This window comes from Thunnus maccoyii, chromosome 21 (assembly GCF_910596095.1).
Source record: "Thunnus maccoyii chromosome 21, fThuMac1.1, whole genome shotgun sequence".
NCBI classification, from domain to species: domain Eukaryota; kingdom Metazoa; phylum Chordata; class Actinopteri; order Scombriformes; family Scombridae; genus Thunnus; species Thunnus maccoyii.
Window position 1 is genome coordinate 2,445,916 of NC_056553.1, and position 15,505 is coordinate 2,461,420.

At 38.4% G+C, this 15,505-nt stretch overlaps 2 protein-coding genes across 2 annotated transcripts; one reads left to right on the top strand and one right to left on the bottom strand.

Moving 5' to 3' along the window:
• Positions 1-708: 708 nt before the first annotated feature.
• On the bottom strand, positions 709-7,405 carry cidea (cell death inducing DFFA like effector a). Its single transcript, XM_042399602.1, has 5 exons — positions 7,186-7,405; positions 5,285-5,423; positions 5,030-5,182; positions 2,934-3,106; positions 709-1,204 (listed from the first exon to the last, which is right to left on the bottom strand). The coding sequence occupies exons 1-5, from the start codon at positions 7,251-7,253 to the stop codon at positions 1,102-1,104; spliced, it is 636 nt and encodes a 211-aa protein (XP_042255536.1). The 5' UTR covers positions 7,254-7,405; the 3' UTR covers positions 709-1,101.
• Positions 7,406-9,450: 2,045 nt separating this feature from the next.
• On the top strand, positions 9,451-15,143 carry hus1 (HUS1 checkpoint clamp component). Its single transcript, XM_042399600.1, has 8 exons — positions 9,451-9,613; positions 10,514-10,641; positions 10,871-11,047; positions 12,363-12,470; positions 12,689-12,763; positions 13,005-13,104; positions 14,112-14,246; positions 14,705-15,143. The coding sequence occupies exons 1-8, from the start codon at positions 9,562-9,564 to the stop codon at positions 14,785-14,787; spliced, it is 858 nt and encodes a 285-aa protein (XP_042255534.1). The 5' UTR covers positions 9,451-9,561; the 3' UTR covers positions 14,788-15,143.
• The last annotated feature ends 362 nt before the right edge of the window (positions 15,144-15,505 follow it).

Below are 15,505 nucleotides of genomic sequence, written 5' to 3' on the forward strand. Positions count from 1 at the left end.
TGTTGGTGTAAATCCCATCTGATTGATCAAATAGCTCCCCCTGGTGGAAGAACTGCAGCCTGCCAAATGTGAACGAGTGAGTTTGTGAATGAACCACAAGCCGGTTCCAAGAGGTGGTTTGAATATTCGCATACTGTGAAACAAACAGTCGTTTCACAATATGGATTTGTTCTGCAGTCTGATCAGAGAAATGAGGAAGGACTTCTGGAGGGGATTTTTTTTCCCTCTGTCAGGAAACATGTGCCAGACATTCCCACGGAGAGAAGATGAAGCATGGGTCAGCTGCTGCTGAGGCCAGCAGCAGTGTCAGTTTACAAAGCACCATGAGCTATAAAACAGGAATTTATCACTGATACCGTACTTCTGCTCTGCTCCCTGTGTGCACACACACACACACAACACACCAATCTCTGCTTCATCCTGCCGTGAACAAGCTGTGAGAACACTTACTCTATATCATCATGTACATCAGATAAATATATGCTTAAACCTTTTCCTGAAGTCAGTTTATACAGAGAAAACTAATGTCTGTTGGTAGAGATGGTTCAGCACAGGAGAAGAAAACAGTCAAAAGTAACTTAAACAGTACAAACAGTATGAAACAAGTGTAAAAAAATTGAAGCAGTCCTTCCTCAAAAGTTGAATAAAGGTTTAGGATTTATGATATGGACACATTAAAATTAATAGATTCTCATGACTTAGAAAAACTTAAGAAAACAAATCTTTATTCATATATTTGATTTACATAGAGTATTTTTTTAATCAAATGTACAGTTCCCAACATTTTATCCTCTTAATACTAACGAAGCTCAACAAAAACAAGACAAATCAAAGCTAAAACATTCAGAAAAATAAATTCCACAACCTCACAGTTATAGAATTTGCGTGACAGTTCAACACACAAAAGAGTTAAAACATGTAAAGTATCCAGACAAAGAAAGAAAATCATTCAGTGAAGATAAAAGCAGTGTGAACAAGAGGAAAACTAAAAGTTCAGTCTGTCTCAAACACACACAAATGGACGGACTCAATTCTTCCGTCTGATGGAGAGTTGTGAAAATGCTTTTGATGTTCAGACCCAGTGACATTAACACACACACACTAGCAGTCGTCCTCTCCGGTGAACTGCAGTAATGATGAGGACGTGCAGAGCAGCAGCTGGCCTATCAGTCTGGTCAGGCAGGTGAGGCAGCGCATCACTGACCTGACGGGGAGGAGGAGACACAAACTGTCAGTTCAGCTGCAGAGATGAAAGAAAAACACTAACTGTGCATTAAAAAAGGACCAAAGAGGAGAGTCTGTTGTCTACGAAGTCCTGCTACTCGCATACAAATCCATCAACAGTCATGTGCCTCCCTACATACAGGAACTGATCACACCACCAAACTTCCACCTGCATCCTCAGGTTTGCCAGCAGCTTAGTACTCGGGGAACTGGAGATTGAAACGTCTGCTCTGCTGAACCACACTTATTAAAACAGCCATCCTAACCAACTGAGATAGAAAATCTTAACTCGTTATTTTCTTTATGTTGTATGTTTTTAACACTGAAGCATGTAGCATGATGTATTATTGTTGTTTTAAATATGGCTTTTCTAGTCAGTCATATGTGCAAAATAGTTTGATGTGAGATATATTTACATAATTTTCACCTTCCTTAAAACATTTGGGCTGATCAATAATCCACACAAATTATAAACACATTGAAATCATAAATAAACAATTCAGTAATTCAGGTTATCTCAAATTTGAGAAGTTAAAAAGAAGTGAGGTTAACAGGCACTGCGAGCATCACGCACCTGAAACTCTAAAGTTGAGTGAATCGAATCGAGTTGCATTGTGGGTAATGTAGGTTGCTGCATCCATCATGAGTCTGACAATGTTCTAGTGCAATGCTTAATTGGTTGAGTGCTACTAACACAAAAATCCCTGTTCCACCTCCAACTAGTCCAGAACGCAGCAGTTCAGCTTCTTACTGGTTTTAACAGACAACATCACATCACCCCGATCCTGGCTTCTCTCCATTGGCTCCTTGTTCGTTTTGGAATTGATTTTAAGATTTTACTGATCACTTTTAAAGCACGTCTGGGTCTGAAGCTCCAAGCTACATAACAGATATGTTGACCCCTGTACGAGCCAGCCCGCAGCCTTAGATCCTCAGGTGGGGCCTTCTGGCTGTTCCAAAGTCAAGGCTTAAATCTAAAAGGAGCTTTTTCCATCAGGACCATTTGGAACGACCTGCCTGAGCAGATAAGGCTGCAGAATCTCTGACGTCTTTTAAATCACTTCTTAAAACCCATTTTTACAGACTTGCTTTTATGTAATGTTGTCTTTAGATCATCTTTCTTTTAAACTTTTTATCATCTCTTTATTGTCTGTCTTTGCCTTTGGCCGCCATCTTTTTAAAGGTCAGATCTGTTATTGTCTTCTGTCTCATGTCTTTGCTTTGCATTGTACTGCTTTTGCTTTGTCTGTCAAAGCACTTTGTAAACTTTGTTTTTAAAAAGGTGCTATATAAATAAAGTTATTATTTAAACATCAATTTACACTCATAAAAGATAAGACAAGAGTCTGAGATGGTCTAAAATAGACACCAAACAAACCCTTCTGGTTTGACCTCCGGTGGCAGCCTCAAGACAAAAAATGTTTTATTTTTCAACTAACTAACTAACTACTATCCATCCATCCATACATAAGGTGGAGCAGGGAAGGAAAGCTGTCTACATTTATATTTCTGTAATTGTTGACTTTTAAACTGTGTCCAACTCCACTAGTGCTACACACTGACTCTGTCTGTACTGTAATTATGTATAATCAGAAATCTCAGCATGCAGACTAAATAAAAAACTATTATCAGACTTGTTGGAGAGATTAGTTGAAGATATGTTGCAGGTCCTACAGGTGACCAGCAGAGGTCAGTAGAGGTCAACTCACTTGAGGATGTGTTTTATCCTGGTGCATCTGAAGTCATAGGAGAGCGTGTATATCTCATACAGGGTGGCCTTGATGGCGAAGCAGCACATGAAATCTTTAGGGTGCAGTTTGTAGAGGTCAAAGGTCAGTTTAGCAATCCCATTCTTCTTTGGCTGACGGAAGCTCGGGAAGATCTGAAATGTGCAGTAAACCAAACCTGAAGTTGTGCAGAAGCAGATCTGTTTTATCTGGACCGTCCTTCTTTCAACAGGGAGGTCAGAGGTCACGGTCAGTCACAGAACAGGGAGCCAATCAATCAATCTGAATGCTCAGTCTAAATTTACAGCCTCAGAATAAACTATGTGCAGTGTTTAGAAGATTAAGAGCGAAATACACCTTATGTAATTCTTGTTTTTTTGACCTTATAAGAAATTTAGGTGGAAGTTTGAAAGATTTTTTTAAACAAATCATGACCTTTCACTTTTTCCAGTTCTTCCAAAAGATGGCAGCACTTTTGTTTTTTTTTTTACGTCTAGTTTGAGGGGGAAAAAAAAAAACTCAGCGCTCCCTATTTATCATTTATAATCAGCATATAACAGTATAATGTAGTCATAAGCAGATATAAGTGTTTATTAATGTATTAGTACACGACTATAACTCCTCTTGTGGACACCCATAAGTGTTTGCGGCTATATAAACAATGAATGAAAATAATAAGACAGTTGTGATAATATAAAAATGTCTTTATAGGAAAAGTTATAACTGCTAATGAATACTATACATAAAACAAAACACTTGTTATAAACCATTTATAAATGTTTATATACTACTGATAAATGCTAAATGGGTTCATGTAGTTATTGTTATTGCAAAAGGACACTTCTGTCAGCAGGATCTCCTCAAGCCACAAGTTAAAAATGAAAATAAAGAAAAGTGCTGCCATCTTGTGGAAGAACTGGAGAAAGTAACAGTTCATGATTTGCCTTAACAAACAAACTGGCCGAGTTTTCAAAAAAGGCTGGGATTAAAAAATATTTATGTTAGGAAATCCCTCTTTGTAAGCCCTTAAGGTACAATGTGTAAGATTTGGCCATAATTTTAGTTTAAAACATTCACAAATTAACAAAAATTATAAACAGAAGAAATAACAGTTTTGACGTTATGTCAAAGAGCTAAATGTCTTGTGCTGCAGAGATGTCTACTGAAATTAGCATGCTAACCAGCTAGCTCCAGCTCATCCTGTTTAATACCACTTTGTACTTCATCTCGATAGTGAATCACTGTAGTGTCCAGTCTGCCCTCAGTCCAGCATGAGAGGAAGTAGCGCTGCCCAGAGGCAACAGCAGCAATGGTGGAGCCAGGCTGAAAGCTGCTGCTGGTGCAGCCGCTGGCTGGTGAGACAGTCGGTCATCTCAGCTGTATGATCTGATGAACTGATCTGTGCAGCTCTTTGGTAATTTGACGCTAATGTCTCTGTAGCATTTTGATATCTTAATCATAGGACAGATTCACTGTAAACAGTAAGCTTTACGCTACATTCAGTGAGTAATAATGTTGTTGGGTGGTGATGTGTGCGTGTGGAAGGGGGGTGGAGGGGTGTTCTGCTGCCCCCTTTTGTTTGGATCAGGTGGCCAATTCTTACACATTGCACCCTTAATACCCTTCTATTTCCTATATTGTAGATTCAGTTTGCACAGATGAGAGCAAGAACATCAATTGTAGTAATTTTTCTCCTGAAATATGAACTTTGATACTTATTATAGGGAAACCACATGAGAAGCCTTTTGACGTTTTGTCTCTGCCTGCACATCTCTTGTGATTGTATTAATATTTTCTTGAGTTTTTATCCAACTTTATGATTTTATTTTCTATTAGTTATCGTACAAATTAACAAACAACAAATCCCTCAGACGGGGAGCACCAGCAACATGACACAAAACAATTAAATATAATAATTAAATGAGTAAATATTATTAGATTATTAGCTGCTGCAACATGTAGATTTCCCCTCCAGAGATCAATTAAGTCTTATATCTATTCAGAAAAATCTCCTGAACTTCATCAATTATTGCAATCATTACAGTTTACCTCCTCTTCTCTCATCAGTTGATTCTCACCTTGTTCTGCGTCCACATTTCTCCTTTCTCCAGCACCATCAGCGGCGTGTTGTTTGGCAGAGACTGGAAGAACTCCTCCGAGTCCACCACAGTCCCGTCGTCCTCCAGGACCAGAGTCAGCAAGTGGCAGGAGAGCATGAACACCCTCGCAGCCTGAGGCACAAAAACCAGTCACTGAAGTTGCAGCACAGTCAGGACCCAGTAATCTTTCTATGATAATAATATCATAGTGGAACAGCTCCCTCCCCTCTTCACCTGCTCCAGCAGCTCGTCCAGAGAGGACGCCGCCAGACCCCGCCGCCGCCTGCGGCTGTGGGTGCAGACCTTAAAGCAGCGCAGCTGAGCTGAGGGCAGGATGTGCCGAGAGATGGTGGTCTGGACTGTTGATACTGACCTGCCACAAAACATGAGGAGTCAGTCTTAAAACAACAGTCAGGAGCCCAAATGAACAGTGAAACCTGTTTTTCTTGCTGTAATCATTCCTCCTGTTCATACTGACCATTAGAAGATCCCTTCACAATGACCTTACAATGGAAGTGATGGGGGACAAAATCCACAGTCCTCCTTCTGTGCAAAAATGTATTTAAAAGTTTATCTGAAGCTAATATGAAGCGTCTTTTTAGTGCCAAAGTCCCTCTTTTTGTTACTATACTTCCACCTGCGGCTCAACAGGGAAACACTGTTCGAGGAAACACAAAGAGTCATATCCACTTGATATGACTAACTCAGACTGCTGAAGCTGAATATAAGCTTCACAGAGACTTTTAAATGCATTTTATGCAATCCATGTTGTACCATTTGGAGGGAATCTTCTAATGGCCGGTATGAACAGCAGGAATGATTATAGCAAGAAAAAAAAACATTTGTCAGTGTTCATCTGGGCAGCTGAGTGTTTTAAGACATTTGAAAACATTTTAGTAGGATCAATGAATTGATTGAATATTCTGAGTTGAGTAGGGATGCAGTTTCTAATCCAGTATTTGTTTATTTTTTCCTAAACATCTAGTTCATTTAGGTGGAAATAATCAGCATTAAAAATACTAACATCTTTTAAACAAAGTGTTTTTAGGGTTTTGAATAGATCTAGGGTTAATCCAAGCTTGTACAGAGCAAGTACATAAACACACTGACATTTTTGTCTGTGTTTTTTGATATATTTGACAGTTCAAAACATTTCAACCATGTTAACTTAATGAAATCATCATCATCATCATCATCAGTTGTAGAAATCCAAGATGACATCAAATACCTTTAAAGTATCGCAGAACAGAGATCTTTTAATACTCTGCATATATTACCAGGTATGATTTTAGTGTTCATATAGTTTTTGTGTGTAAAATCGCTGCAGTGAACACATGACTGTCACTGGAGATACTGTGATGGCTGTCACACACACACTCTGCCTTCTCCAGTCACCACCAGTACATCTTCACCACCTGCACTCATATATGGACTGTGGAAATTAGAGAAAGACCTGTATGCTGGATTTTGGAGTAAATATAAATGAATACAGTGTTTTAGATATTGAGTGTATGGTCTCATCAGTCATGTATGTGTCTATATACAGTAGATATATAAACACGAGGCAGTGAGCTTTAGTGCCTCCATTAGTCCATTTATACCCTGACATTGTGCAGCAACGCACTTCTTGGCGTCTACCTCCATGTCTGACCACTTTGTTTAAGTTCGTGAATTGTTTTGTTTGTTGTACCGACTGTATTAACAGCTGCTGCAGCTGTCAGCCTCACAAACTTTCTTCTGTTTTTAATACTACAGGAACAACATGATCAATATTCATGAAGGATTTTGCATTGACCATTTATGGTTAATTGTGGGATTGTAGAGGTGGGATATGAGGTCCACGTGTGCACATTTTCAAGTTGATTGTGATTTACAAAAAAGGAAAAATACGTGCATTCGCGCGGATTATAAATCTGATTATTTTAGTTTTAAAAATGAGACCTCTGGACAGACTGCAGCGCGTTTAACTCACATGCACCTTCATTTACAAAAAGAAAACCTTTACGCGCAGCTGGTGTCATGGACTCATTGCGCCAAATCAATATTATTAAATTATTACGAAGAATTAAATTAATATTCAGCTTTAAGACAAACAAAAACTAAACTAAAATTCATTAGAAGTTTTTTGTACCGACCTCACCAGAGTCTCCGGCAGCAGAGTTTTGGCGTATTTCACTCCTGACTGGATGGAGAGCGGCGCCATTGTGATGCCAATCAATCAATCAATCAGTCAGTTAACTGAAGGATAGATTAGAAATAATCCTTTTAACGGGCAGCCGGTCTGAGTCAGGCTGCAGAGACCTGTTCGTTGCAGTTTGGACCCGGATCACCTGTTTCTGCTTAATGAGAAATGTTTATGAACCAACTGAACTTTATTAACAATGACGGCCTGTGATTGGTCACTGAGCAGGCCACAGAACCAATAGGACGACAGCAGCAAAACCCAGAAACCTGCCTCGACTGCCTTCTAAAATACTTTATTCACAAAAAAGTGAACAATTCAAATTGACAAATACAACAAAAACAACATAATCAAACAGGAAAATACAGAAAAAGAAAAGGGTGTGTACATGAGACAGTGTAGTTTCTTTGTTACATATTTTGTTAAACTTAAGACATTTCAAGGATCTAAAACACATTTTTACATATTTCATTTTCTAAATTACATTTAGAAAAAACATCAAAATAACAATAATGGGTAGAGAGGTAGTGGTGGGATCTTCTTTTTCTATAGCATGATAAAACAAATAATTAAGTTTACACTGATAGGCACAGTCACCAAAATATAGTCTAAAGTCAAGTGTGTGATTTCTCTTTATTTTCATTAATAATTGATATTTATGCCACAATATTATATAAACTGACTAGAAAATTATATTTGTATAGCATCTTACATTCACAATTGTGGTTCAATGTGTTTAACATCAGCATACAAGCAATTAATTAATACGATTAAATCGTTTTAAAACAAAGATTACAAAGAAAAAAAGTCTCTCATCTATAAGTCTGAGACTTTTCTCATTCATTTATCCACGCAAAGATAATGCTATTAGTAATCTTTAAGTGTTGTTTTAGAATCCGTTGTTATGTATATTTATCTAAAGAGTTGTAACCACAGCTGTCAGATAAATGTAGTGGTTTGAAAAGTACAATATTTCCCTCTGAAATGTTGTGGAGTGGAAGTACAACATAGAAAAAAAATGGAAATACTCAAGTAGAAGTACCTGAATATTGCACTTGAGTGTTTAAGTTGTTGTTATATGAATTAAAGTGAGTAAAAAGAACAGGATTTCCCTATAAAGTGTTTAATTTCACCGTGGCTGTTCAGGTCCAGGCTGCAAACTGTGATCAAATCTGCAAACTGACTCTGGTCCAGACATTTAAGCAGCTTACAGAGAATATTCTATTGTTTCAGACTAAATGAGCTTGTAGATTAGAGAGAACATTTTAATTTGGTGAGCAAATAATAAGCAAGCCTTTATTTGTAGAATCCTGTAGAAAATGAACTTACACACAAGTAAAGGTCAGCCAGAGAAGCTGGATTTGTTTGATCCCTCTCCTACACGCAGAATACCTTCAACATGTTGGCTATTTTGTTCTTTTTTATAGGCCTGCAGTTTCCAGTGGTGGAAATTATAAGCACATTTACTCAAGTACTCTACTTAAGTACAATTTTGAGTGACTTTATTTGAGTATTTCCATGTGACGCTACTTTATACTTCCACTCCACTACATTTCAGAGGGAAATATTGTACTTTCTACTCCACTACCTTTATTTGACAGCTTTATTTCCTACATCACCTAAGGCTATGATGATGATATTTTTCATCAGACAGAGTAAAATCAAAGAACATTGTATGATGGTGTGTCTCCACCAGCTTTTCCATAGATTAAATGTTATAAATCTGAAGAAAATACTCATGCTCAGTAAAAAAATAATTAGATTCTAAGTCAAACCTTATGATAAGAAATGAAAAAGTAAAACTATTTCATTTTTTAAAAATGTATCTTATAATTTAGACATGTAATGTTTATTATACAGTGTGTCAAGGGTCAGCAATTATGTTCAACCATGGGCCAGTGTTTTTTTCAGCACTTCCCTTAAACTAGAACAAATCATTGAGGGCTGGCCCTTATTTACAGTGATGTTGAATATAGCTTAAAATTATTTTAAAAATGATCAAAGATACAAAATAAAGGAAAACAATCAAAACAGATATATAAGTACAGATAAGAAAAGATACAAGATATGAAAACAAATCAATTAAAACAGGTACAAACAGAAGTGAGTGGTTTCTGATCATGGATTTAAATAGACCAAGGGTTACTTAAGTATTAATTTTTTGGGTGCTCCAACCAGAAGGTGGCGGTAAGAAGAAGCAGAAGAGGACGTTGAGGCTGGCTGATGTTTCCGTCGGACCTTTGACACAGACGGACCAAACAAACGCTCTGAAGCGCCCAACAAGAGGAGCTGAAACTGATATTTACTATATTTACTGTCACAAGTAAAAATGAAGTTTCGAGGGAAAATCGTGGATATAGCCTGTCTCAACCATTTCACCCGTAAGTCGCTTTAGTTTTTTATACGTCGAGGAAACCGAGAAACTTTTACTGACGGACGCTGCTAATGTTGTTTCCATCTGATGCTACTTCATACTTCCACGGAGTGGAAATCCTGTGTATCAGAACTTTGTTTTTTCTTCTTTCCTCTCCCATTAATCATCTCACAACCCCTCAGATTTATCTGCTGACCCTTTGGAGGGGCCCGACCCCTAGGTTGGGAACCACTGGACTAAACTAGCTAAGTGTATATAAAGTAGTGTAAACTAGCTCCACCTCCAGCAGCTACAACAGTAACATGCTGCTCTAACACTGATGCTTCACTATTAATAATCTAATGATGTCATATATAATAATATATCAGTCAGAGGGACCAAACCACTACTTTTACTGCAATACTTTAACTACATCAAGCTCATAATACTTATGTACTTTTACTGCAATACTTTAACTACATCAAGCTCATAATACTTATGTACTTTTACTGCAATACTTTAACTACATCAAGCTCATAATGCCTATGTACTTTTACTGTAGTAGGATTTCACATGCAGGACTTTTATTTATACTGGAGTATTTTTACATTGCTGTATTGGTACTTATGTAAATTATTGGAATACTTCTTCCAAAATTCACTGGTTTCAGCTTCTCAAATGTGAATATTTTCTGGCTTCTTTAGTTCTCTATGACAGTAAACTGAATATATTTGTGTTGTGGACAAAACAAGACATTTGAGGACGTCATCTTGGGCTTTGGGAAACACTGATCCACATTTTTTACTTTTTTCTGACATTTTATGGACCAAGCAACTAATTGGTTAATCGAGAAAACAGTTTTTTTACAGCTTTAAGTTAAGTCTCTGTCACTGTGGTTAATAACTTTACTCTTCCTCGTCCTCTCCAGGAGTCATCACCACCATCTCAAAGCTGACAAAGATGTGTGTCCTGAGACTGACTCCTGACAACCTGTTCTTCGTTCTGTCTGGTAAAGTGGCCAACGGAGGGGTCAGCATGTGGTGTGAACTGTCACAGGTAACAGCGGCACATTTTGTAGTTCAGCCTCAATGTTTCACCTGTTTGGAAATAAAACACAGTCAAAGGTTGCAGACCGAACAGAGATTAGGATGGAGTTTGGAATGAGAAGAGATGAATTAACAGAGAAATGGTGACATGGAGGCAATAGATTAGATCTTAAAGCATAACACTGTCTGTGCTTTTTTAAATATACCAACCAATCAGTAGTTTGTTTTCCTCCCTGCAGGCTAACTTCTTCGATGAATACCAGATGGAGGGCGTGTCCTCCGAGGCCAATGAGATTTGTCTGGAGGTGACTCCAGAGAACTTGTCCAGAGCCCTGAAGACGGTCCAGAGCGCCAAGGCCGTCAAAGTTAAACTGACGAAGAAGCACTGCCCCTGCCTCACCATTGCCGCTGAGCTGGTGAGACAACCAGTCAAATTACAGTTTACATCCATGTCCGTCCAGACTCGTATAATATTTGTAGTGAAGACTCTGAAGGAATTTAATAAAAGGTATTAAGTGTGTTTTCCTTGTATATGTTCACGTTTGGCTGCTAAAGCTGATTCTGATAGAACACAAAGTTGTAGTCATGACAGTAGACAAAGCTTCAGGTACGGCTGTTGCTGCAAAGAAGCTACATATTCTAAAACGTGGATGCTTCTCACACATTTTCAACCCGGCAGCACAGAAGATCCAAACAATCACCACAGTTTCAAAGTCGGAACCAAGATTAGTGTCACCAGTTCAAGTGTCTGACCAAATATGAAATATGGTCACAATCTCCCCTTCTGTTCCTGAGTTATTGTGTTGAATAACAGCCAGAAAAGTGTTTTTGCAGAACATTATGATGTCACAGTGAAGTTGACCTTTGACCTTTCATCATTTTATCCTATTAGACATTTGTGTGAAATTTTTCATAATTAGCCTATGAATTCTTGAGTTATGGCCAAAAACGTGTTTTGTGAGGTCACAGTGATCCTGACCTTTGACCACCAAATTATAATCAGTTCATCCTTTAGTCCAAGTGGACATTTGTAGCCTCCAGGCGTTCACAAGAAGGGGACAGACGGACAACCTGAAAACAGAATACCTTCATCCACAGCTGTTGTCTGCATGGAGGCATAAAAACTCTGCCACACTAAAAAAGATACTTGGAGGAATCAGAAAGATGTTTTCTTGCCAGACAGTTTGTCACCACATGAGGGAAACAATGACGTCAATTTATGTTTTAGGATAATGTGAGGGCCATTTTTCATTGTTTTATTGACTAAATGATTAATCAGTCAATTGGATTGTCAATAACAAAAATATAACACTATCATTATTCAATTCACTATAATGTAAGACCAAAATAAGCTGCAAATTTGCACATTTGAGAACCTATAACTATTAAATGTTCTGTGTTTTCACTTGAAAAAACAACTTAAAACGATTAATCGATACCAGAACAGTTCAATGAATGAATTGACTTATAAGCAGCTCATTCTGAAAAGCTTAAAACTCACAATTTATTGAAGTAAAGACCTTAAAATTTACCCACTTGTCAGAAATGATGAAGCCAAAATCTAAACAGACACAGAAACTTTACTAAAGATCAGGTTTGGGAACTTCTGTACTACTCTTAGACTAATGTTAAAGGGGAACTTCACGGAGTACAGCTCAGTCTGGGTAAACAGTTGCATAATGTCTGAGAAACTTAACCGAGTGATGTCCTCTCTCCCTCTGTCCTGTCCAGCCCACCCTGTCTAGCATCAGCCGAGTCGTCACTCATGATGTCCCAGTTGACGTCATCCCCCGGAGACTCTGGCACGAGTTCAAAGAACCAGACATGCCAGACTTTGATGTAAGTGACACTGCTACGAGGTGCAATACATGCCCAAAAAACTGTGGAGATGTTATACACATAAAGCTTCTAAAGGGAAATACATTCAGACGATAGCATTCCTCTGAAATATGAAGGTGGATTTAAAAATTTCAGTCTCCAACAAGCGCTGTGTTTGGCTAAAAAGAGTGAATGTCGGAGTACAAAAAAGATGTTTTGTGATTTGTCTTTCTTCGCAGGTCAGTATCTACCTGCCTCCTCTGAAGACCATGAAGAACGTTGTGGACAGAATGAAAAACCTCTCCAACTTCCTGGTAACTTCACATTCCTTAAAATAAATCCAAACTCCAAATAAATCCGCCACTAAAAACTTTTAGCTACTTCTAGCAAAACTTGTTAAAACAAACCAGAATTATACTTTAAAATTGGTCCAGAAAGTTCAAATCTCATATTTGGCCTTTTGAAACCTGCAACATGTTGGCTAGTTTGTCAGCTAATTTTAAAGTTTTGGTTTGTTAGAGGTAAAATTCAAGTTTTTGTGTGTTTGTGTCTCAGGTAATAGAGGCCAACCTGAATGGAGAGATGAACCTGAAGATTGAGACAGATCTGGTTTCTGTCACCACTCACTTCAAAGACCTTGGAAACCCTCCGTGGGGTAAAAACAATGTTACTGTTTCTTAGCCACGTTAGCAGCACAGCTATGTCAGTCTGTCTGTCCACTACTAAATTTTGTGCATACATTGACATTCCCCTCAGGATGAATCCCCCTGACTTTGGTGATCCTCTGACATTTCCTTTAGTATCACTACAAGGTCAGTCTCGCGATACCAGACAATCACAGATCTCGCCACCTGCCAGTCGTCTGGGGATTTCTAAATGCACGGTAGTTGCTTGAATGGCGGAGAGTACAGCTGCTAACAAACCTGCACCCCTTACATTTTGTCAACGCCGTACCGGAAATAATGGTAGCACATGACTCCTGCATATTACCGTCCCAATATGAAGGGCTACATAATGACTTGGGATTGGTTCTGCATTGTAGGGTTTTTAGTAGTCGAGCGAAGCATTTAGAGACTGACTTGTGAGTCTACCATGAGGTTGATATTTTGTTTTTTACAGAAATATCTTGACATCTATTGGATGGATTGCCATGAAATTTGGTTCACACATTCATGTTCCCCTCAGGATGAATTGTAATAACTTTGGTGATCCTCTGATTCCATCATGAGGTGAAACGTTCATTTTGTCCAAATTCTTGCGAAACTAATGCTAGTACTCAGATAGTAAACATGGTGAGCTTTAGTTCTTCTTCCAATTCTTCTGCTTCAAGATTAAGCTTTTTAACAATTATTATTTTGGGGACATTTTGCCTCTGTTTCTTGCTAAATAAAAAAACATGATAAATTATAAATAAAAAAATTATCATAAAAATACCGGTTTGGCACAGCCTTGTGTGATTATTACATTATCCTGCCCTTGAGATCCTGTGTCAAGATCAGCAGATTAAATGTGCTAGAAAAACATTATTTCCCAGCTGATGGAGGAGCTCAGGAATGGTTCAGGATTCGACTCCAGCTCCTCGCTGGGTGAAATGTTTCACGCATGTCTCTCCCTGTTCCTTTCTCCCGTTATCCTCCTGCTCATTTCTCTCCATCCCTCCAGGTGATGACGCATCCCAGGACGGTGGTCTGTCTCAGAGCAGGGATCCAGAGAACATGGCCCAGGCTAGGGTGGACATCAGGAAGCTGCAGCAGTTCCTCATGGGACAGCAGGTCAACCCCAGCAAGGCCATGTGCAGTAAGTCGACCCACAGCTGCACACACTCACCTTAGATGGAAATTAAAGTAGGAGATGCTGGAAAATATCTCCCATAATGATCATCGAGCTGGATCTGAATATGAGGTTTACAGTGGAAGAAGATGACACATCCTTTTGATTTTCCTCCACTACTTTTATCTGTTGGCTGCAGCTGCTGGTTACTTTGTAGATTCACATTTTACACTTTTACATTTGTGTGTTTATTATGTATGACAAAAAATATTGAAGTCTGTTTTTCATTTTAAGTTTTGGGTTTGAGCATGCACAATTACTGTCAATTTTATTATTAATATGGCAGTATTATGCTTTGGAATACGCTGCAAATGCACTACAGTAAACAGTAAATGCACTACTGTTAATTAGGTAAAGGATTTTACTCTTTGCTACATCGCTGGTTAAATCATATTTGCGCCGACGTTGTTCTCTTGTCCCCTCAGATATCGTCCATCATAGCGTTGTCCACCTGATTCTGCTTCATGAAGATGTGTCGCTGCAGTATTTTATCCCCGCTGTGGCGTAGACGTTCTGCAGACCACACAAGTTATTTCTGCTCACTGTCAGTTTGAGGAAAAAGAAAAATGGACTGCGTGTCTGTTTCAAGTGCTTCCCCACATGGCAAAGGAATCTTCTGTCACGCCAAACCCAACCCAGACTGAGATAAAACTCACAATGTCTGGGAGTGTGTCCTACATTTGAAAGAGACTTGGAGGTTGGAGGACCTCAGGAAGACTTTAGTCACTGACCTTTGGTAAGAGTGTGGACATGCTGGTAAATACACATTTATCGAGGAGGAGGGTGAAAAAGTGACTTGGACAGTTGAGATAAAAGGGAAAAAGAAGTTAGACATTTAAAGTTCAGAGTATGTGTTTTGTATTAAAAGTGTTTTTAAAAAGAAAAAAATTGTTGTTGTTTTTTACACATTAAAAACATTTTTCCATGCATCCATTGTGGTGTTTAGTTTGGTTTTATTTATTTTGGTTTCACTTCCTTAAAATACATTAGATGTGAATTGAATTTTATTTTCATTTCAAAGCCTCCAAAAATAACCCAGATGTCCAAAATACAAAGTTTTCACTGGAATGACTTTGTACCATAGCTGCAAACTCATCACTTAGGTGTATGACAAATATGGAACCTGTATGATTAGTGTAGATCCACATAATTTGCCTGACCATTTGCTTGTGAAGCAAGAGAAGCTGTTGAACTGAGCTACAAAACGTTAGCTTGTCCAAATCCAA

Coding starts and splice junctions, on each gene's coding strand:
- hus1 (XM_042399600.1), top strand. CDS start 9,562: ATGAAGTTTCGAGGGAAAATCGTGGATATAGCCTGTCTCAACCATTTC. Junction 9,614..10,513: donor CTGTCTCAACCATTTCACCC/GTAAGTCGCTTT, acceptor CGTCCTCTCCAG/GAGTCATCACCACCATCTCA. Junction 12,471..12,688: donor CAGACATGCCAGACTTTGAT/GTAAGTGACACT, acceptor CTTTCTTCGCAG/GTCAGTATCTACCTGCCTCC.
- cidea (XM_042399602.1), bottom strand. CDS start 7,253: ATGGCGCCGCTCTCCATCCAGTCAGGAGTGAAATACGCCAAAACTCTG. Junction 3,107..5,029: donor AAATGTGGACGCAGAACAAG/GTGAGAATCAAC, acceptor TGCACATTTCAG/ATCTTCCCGAGCTTCCGTCA. Junction 1,205..2,933: donor AGGATAAAACACATCCTCAA/GTGAGTTGACCT, acceptor CCTCCCCGTCAG/GTCAGTGATGCGCTGCCTCA.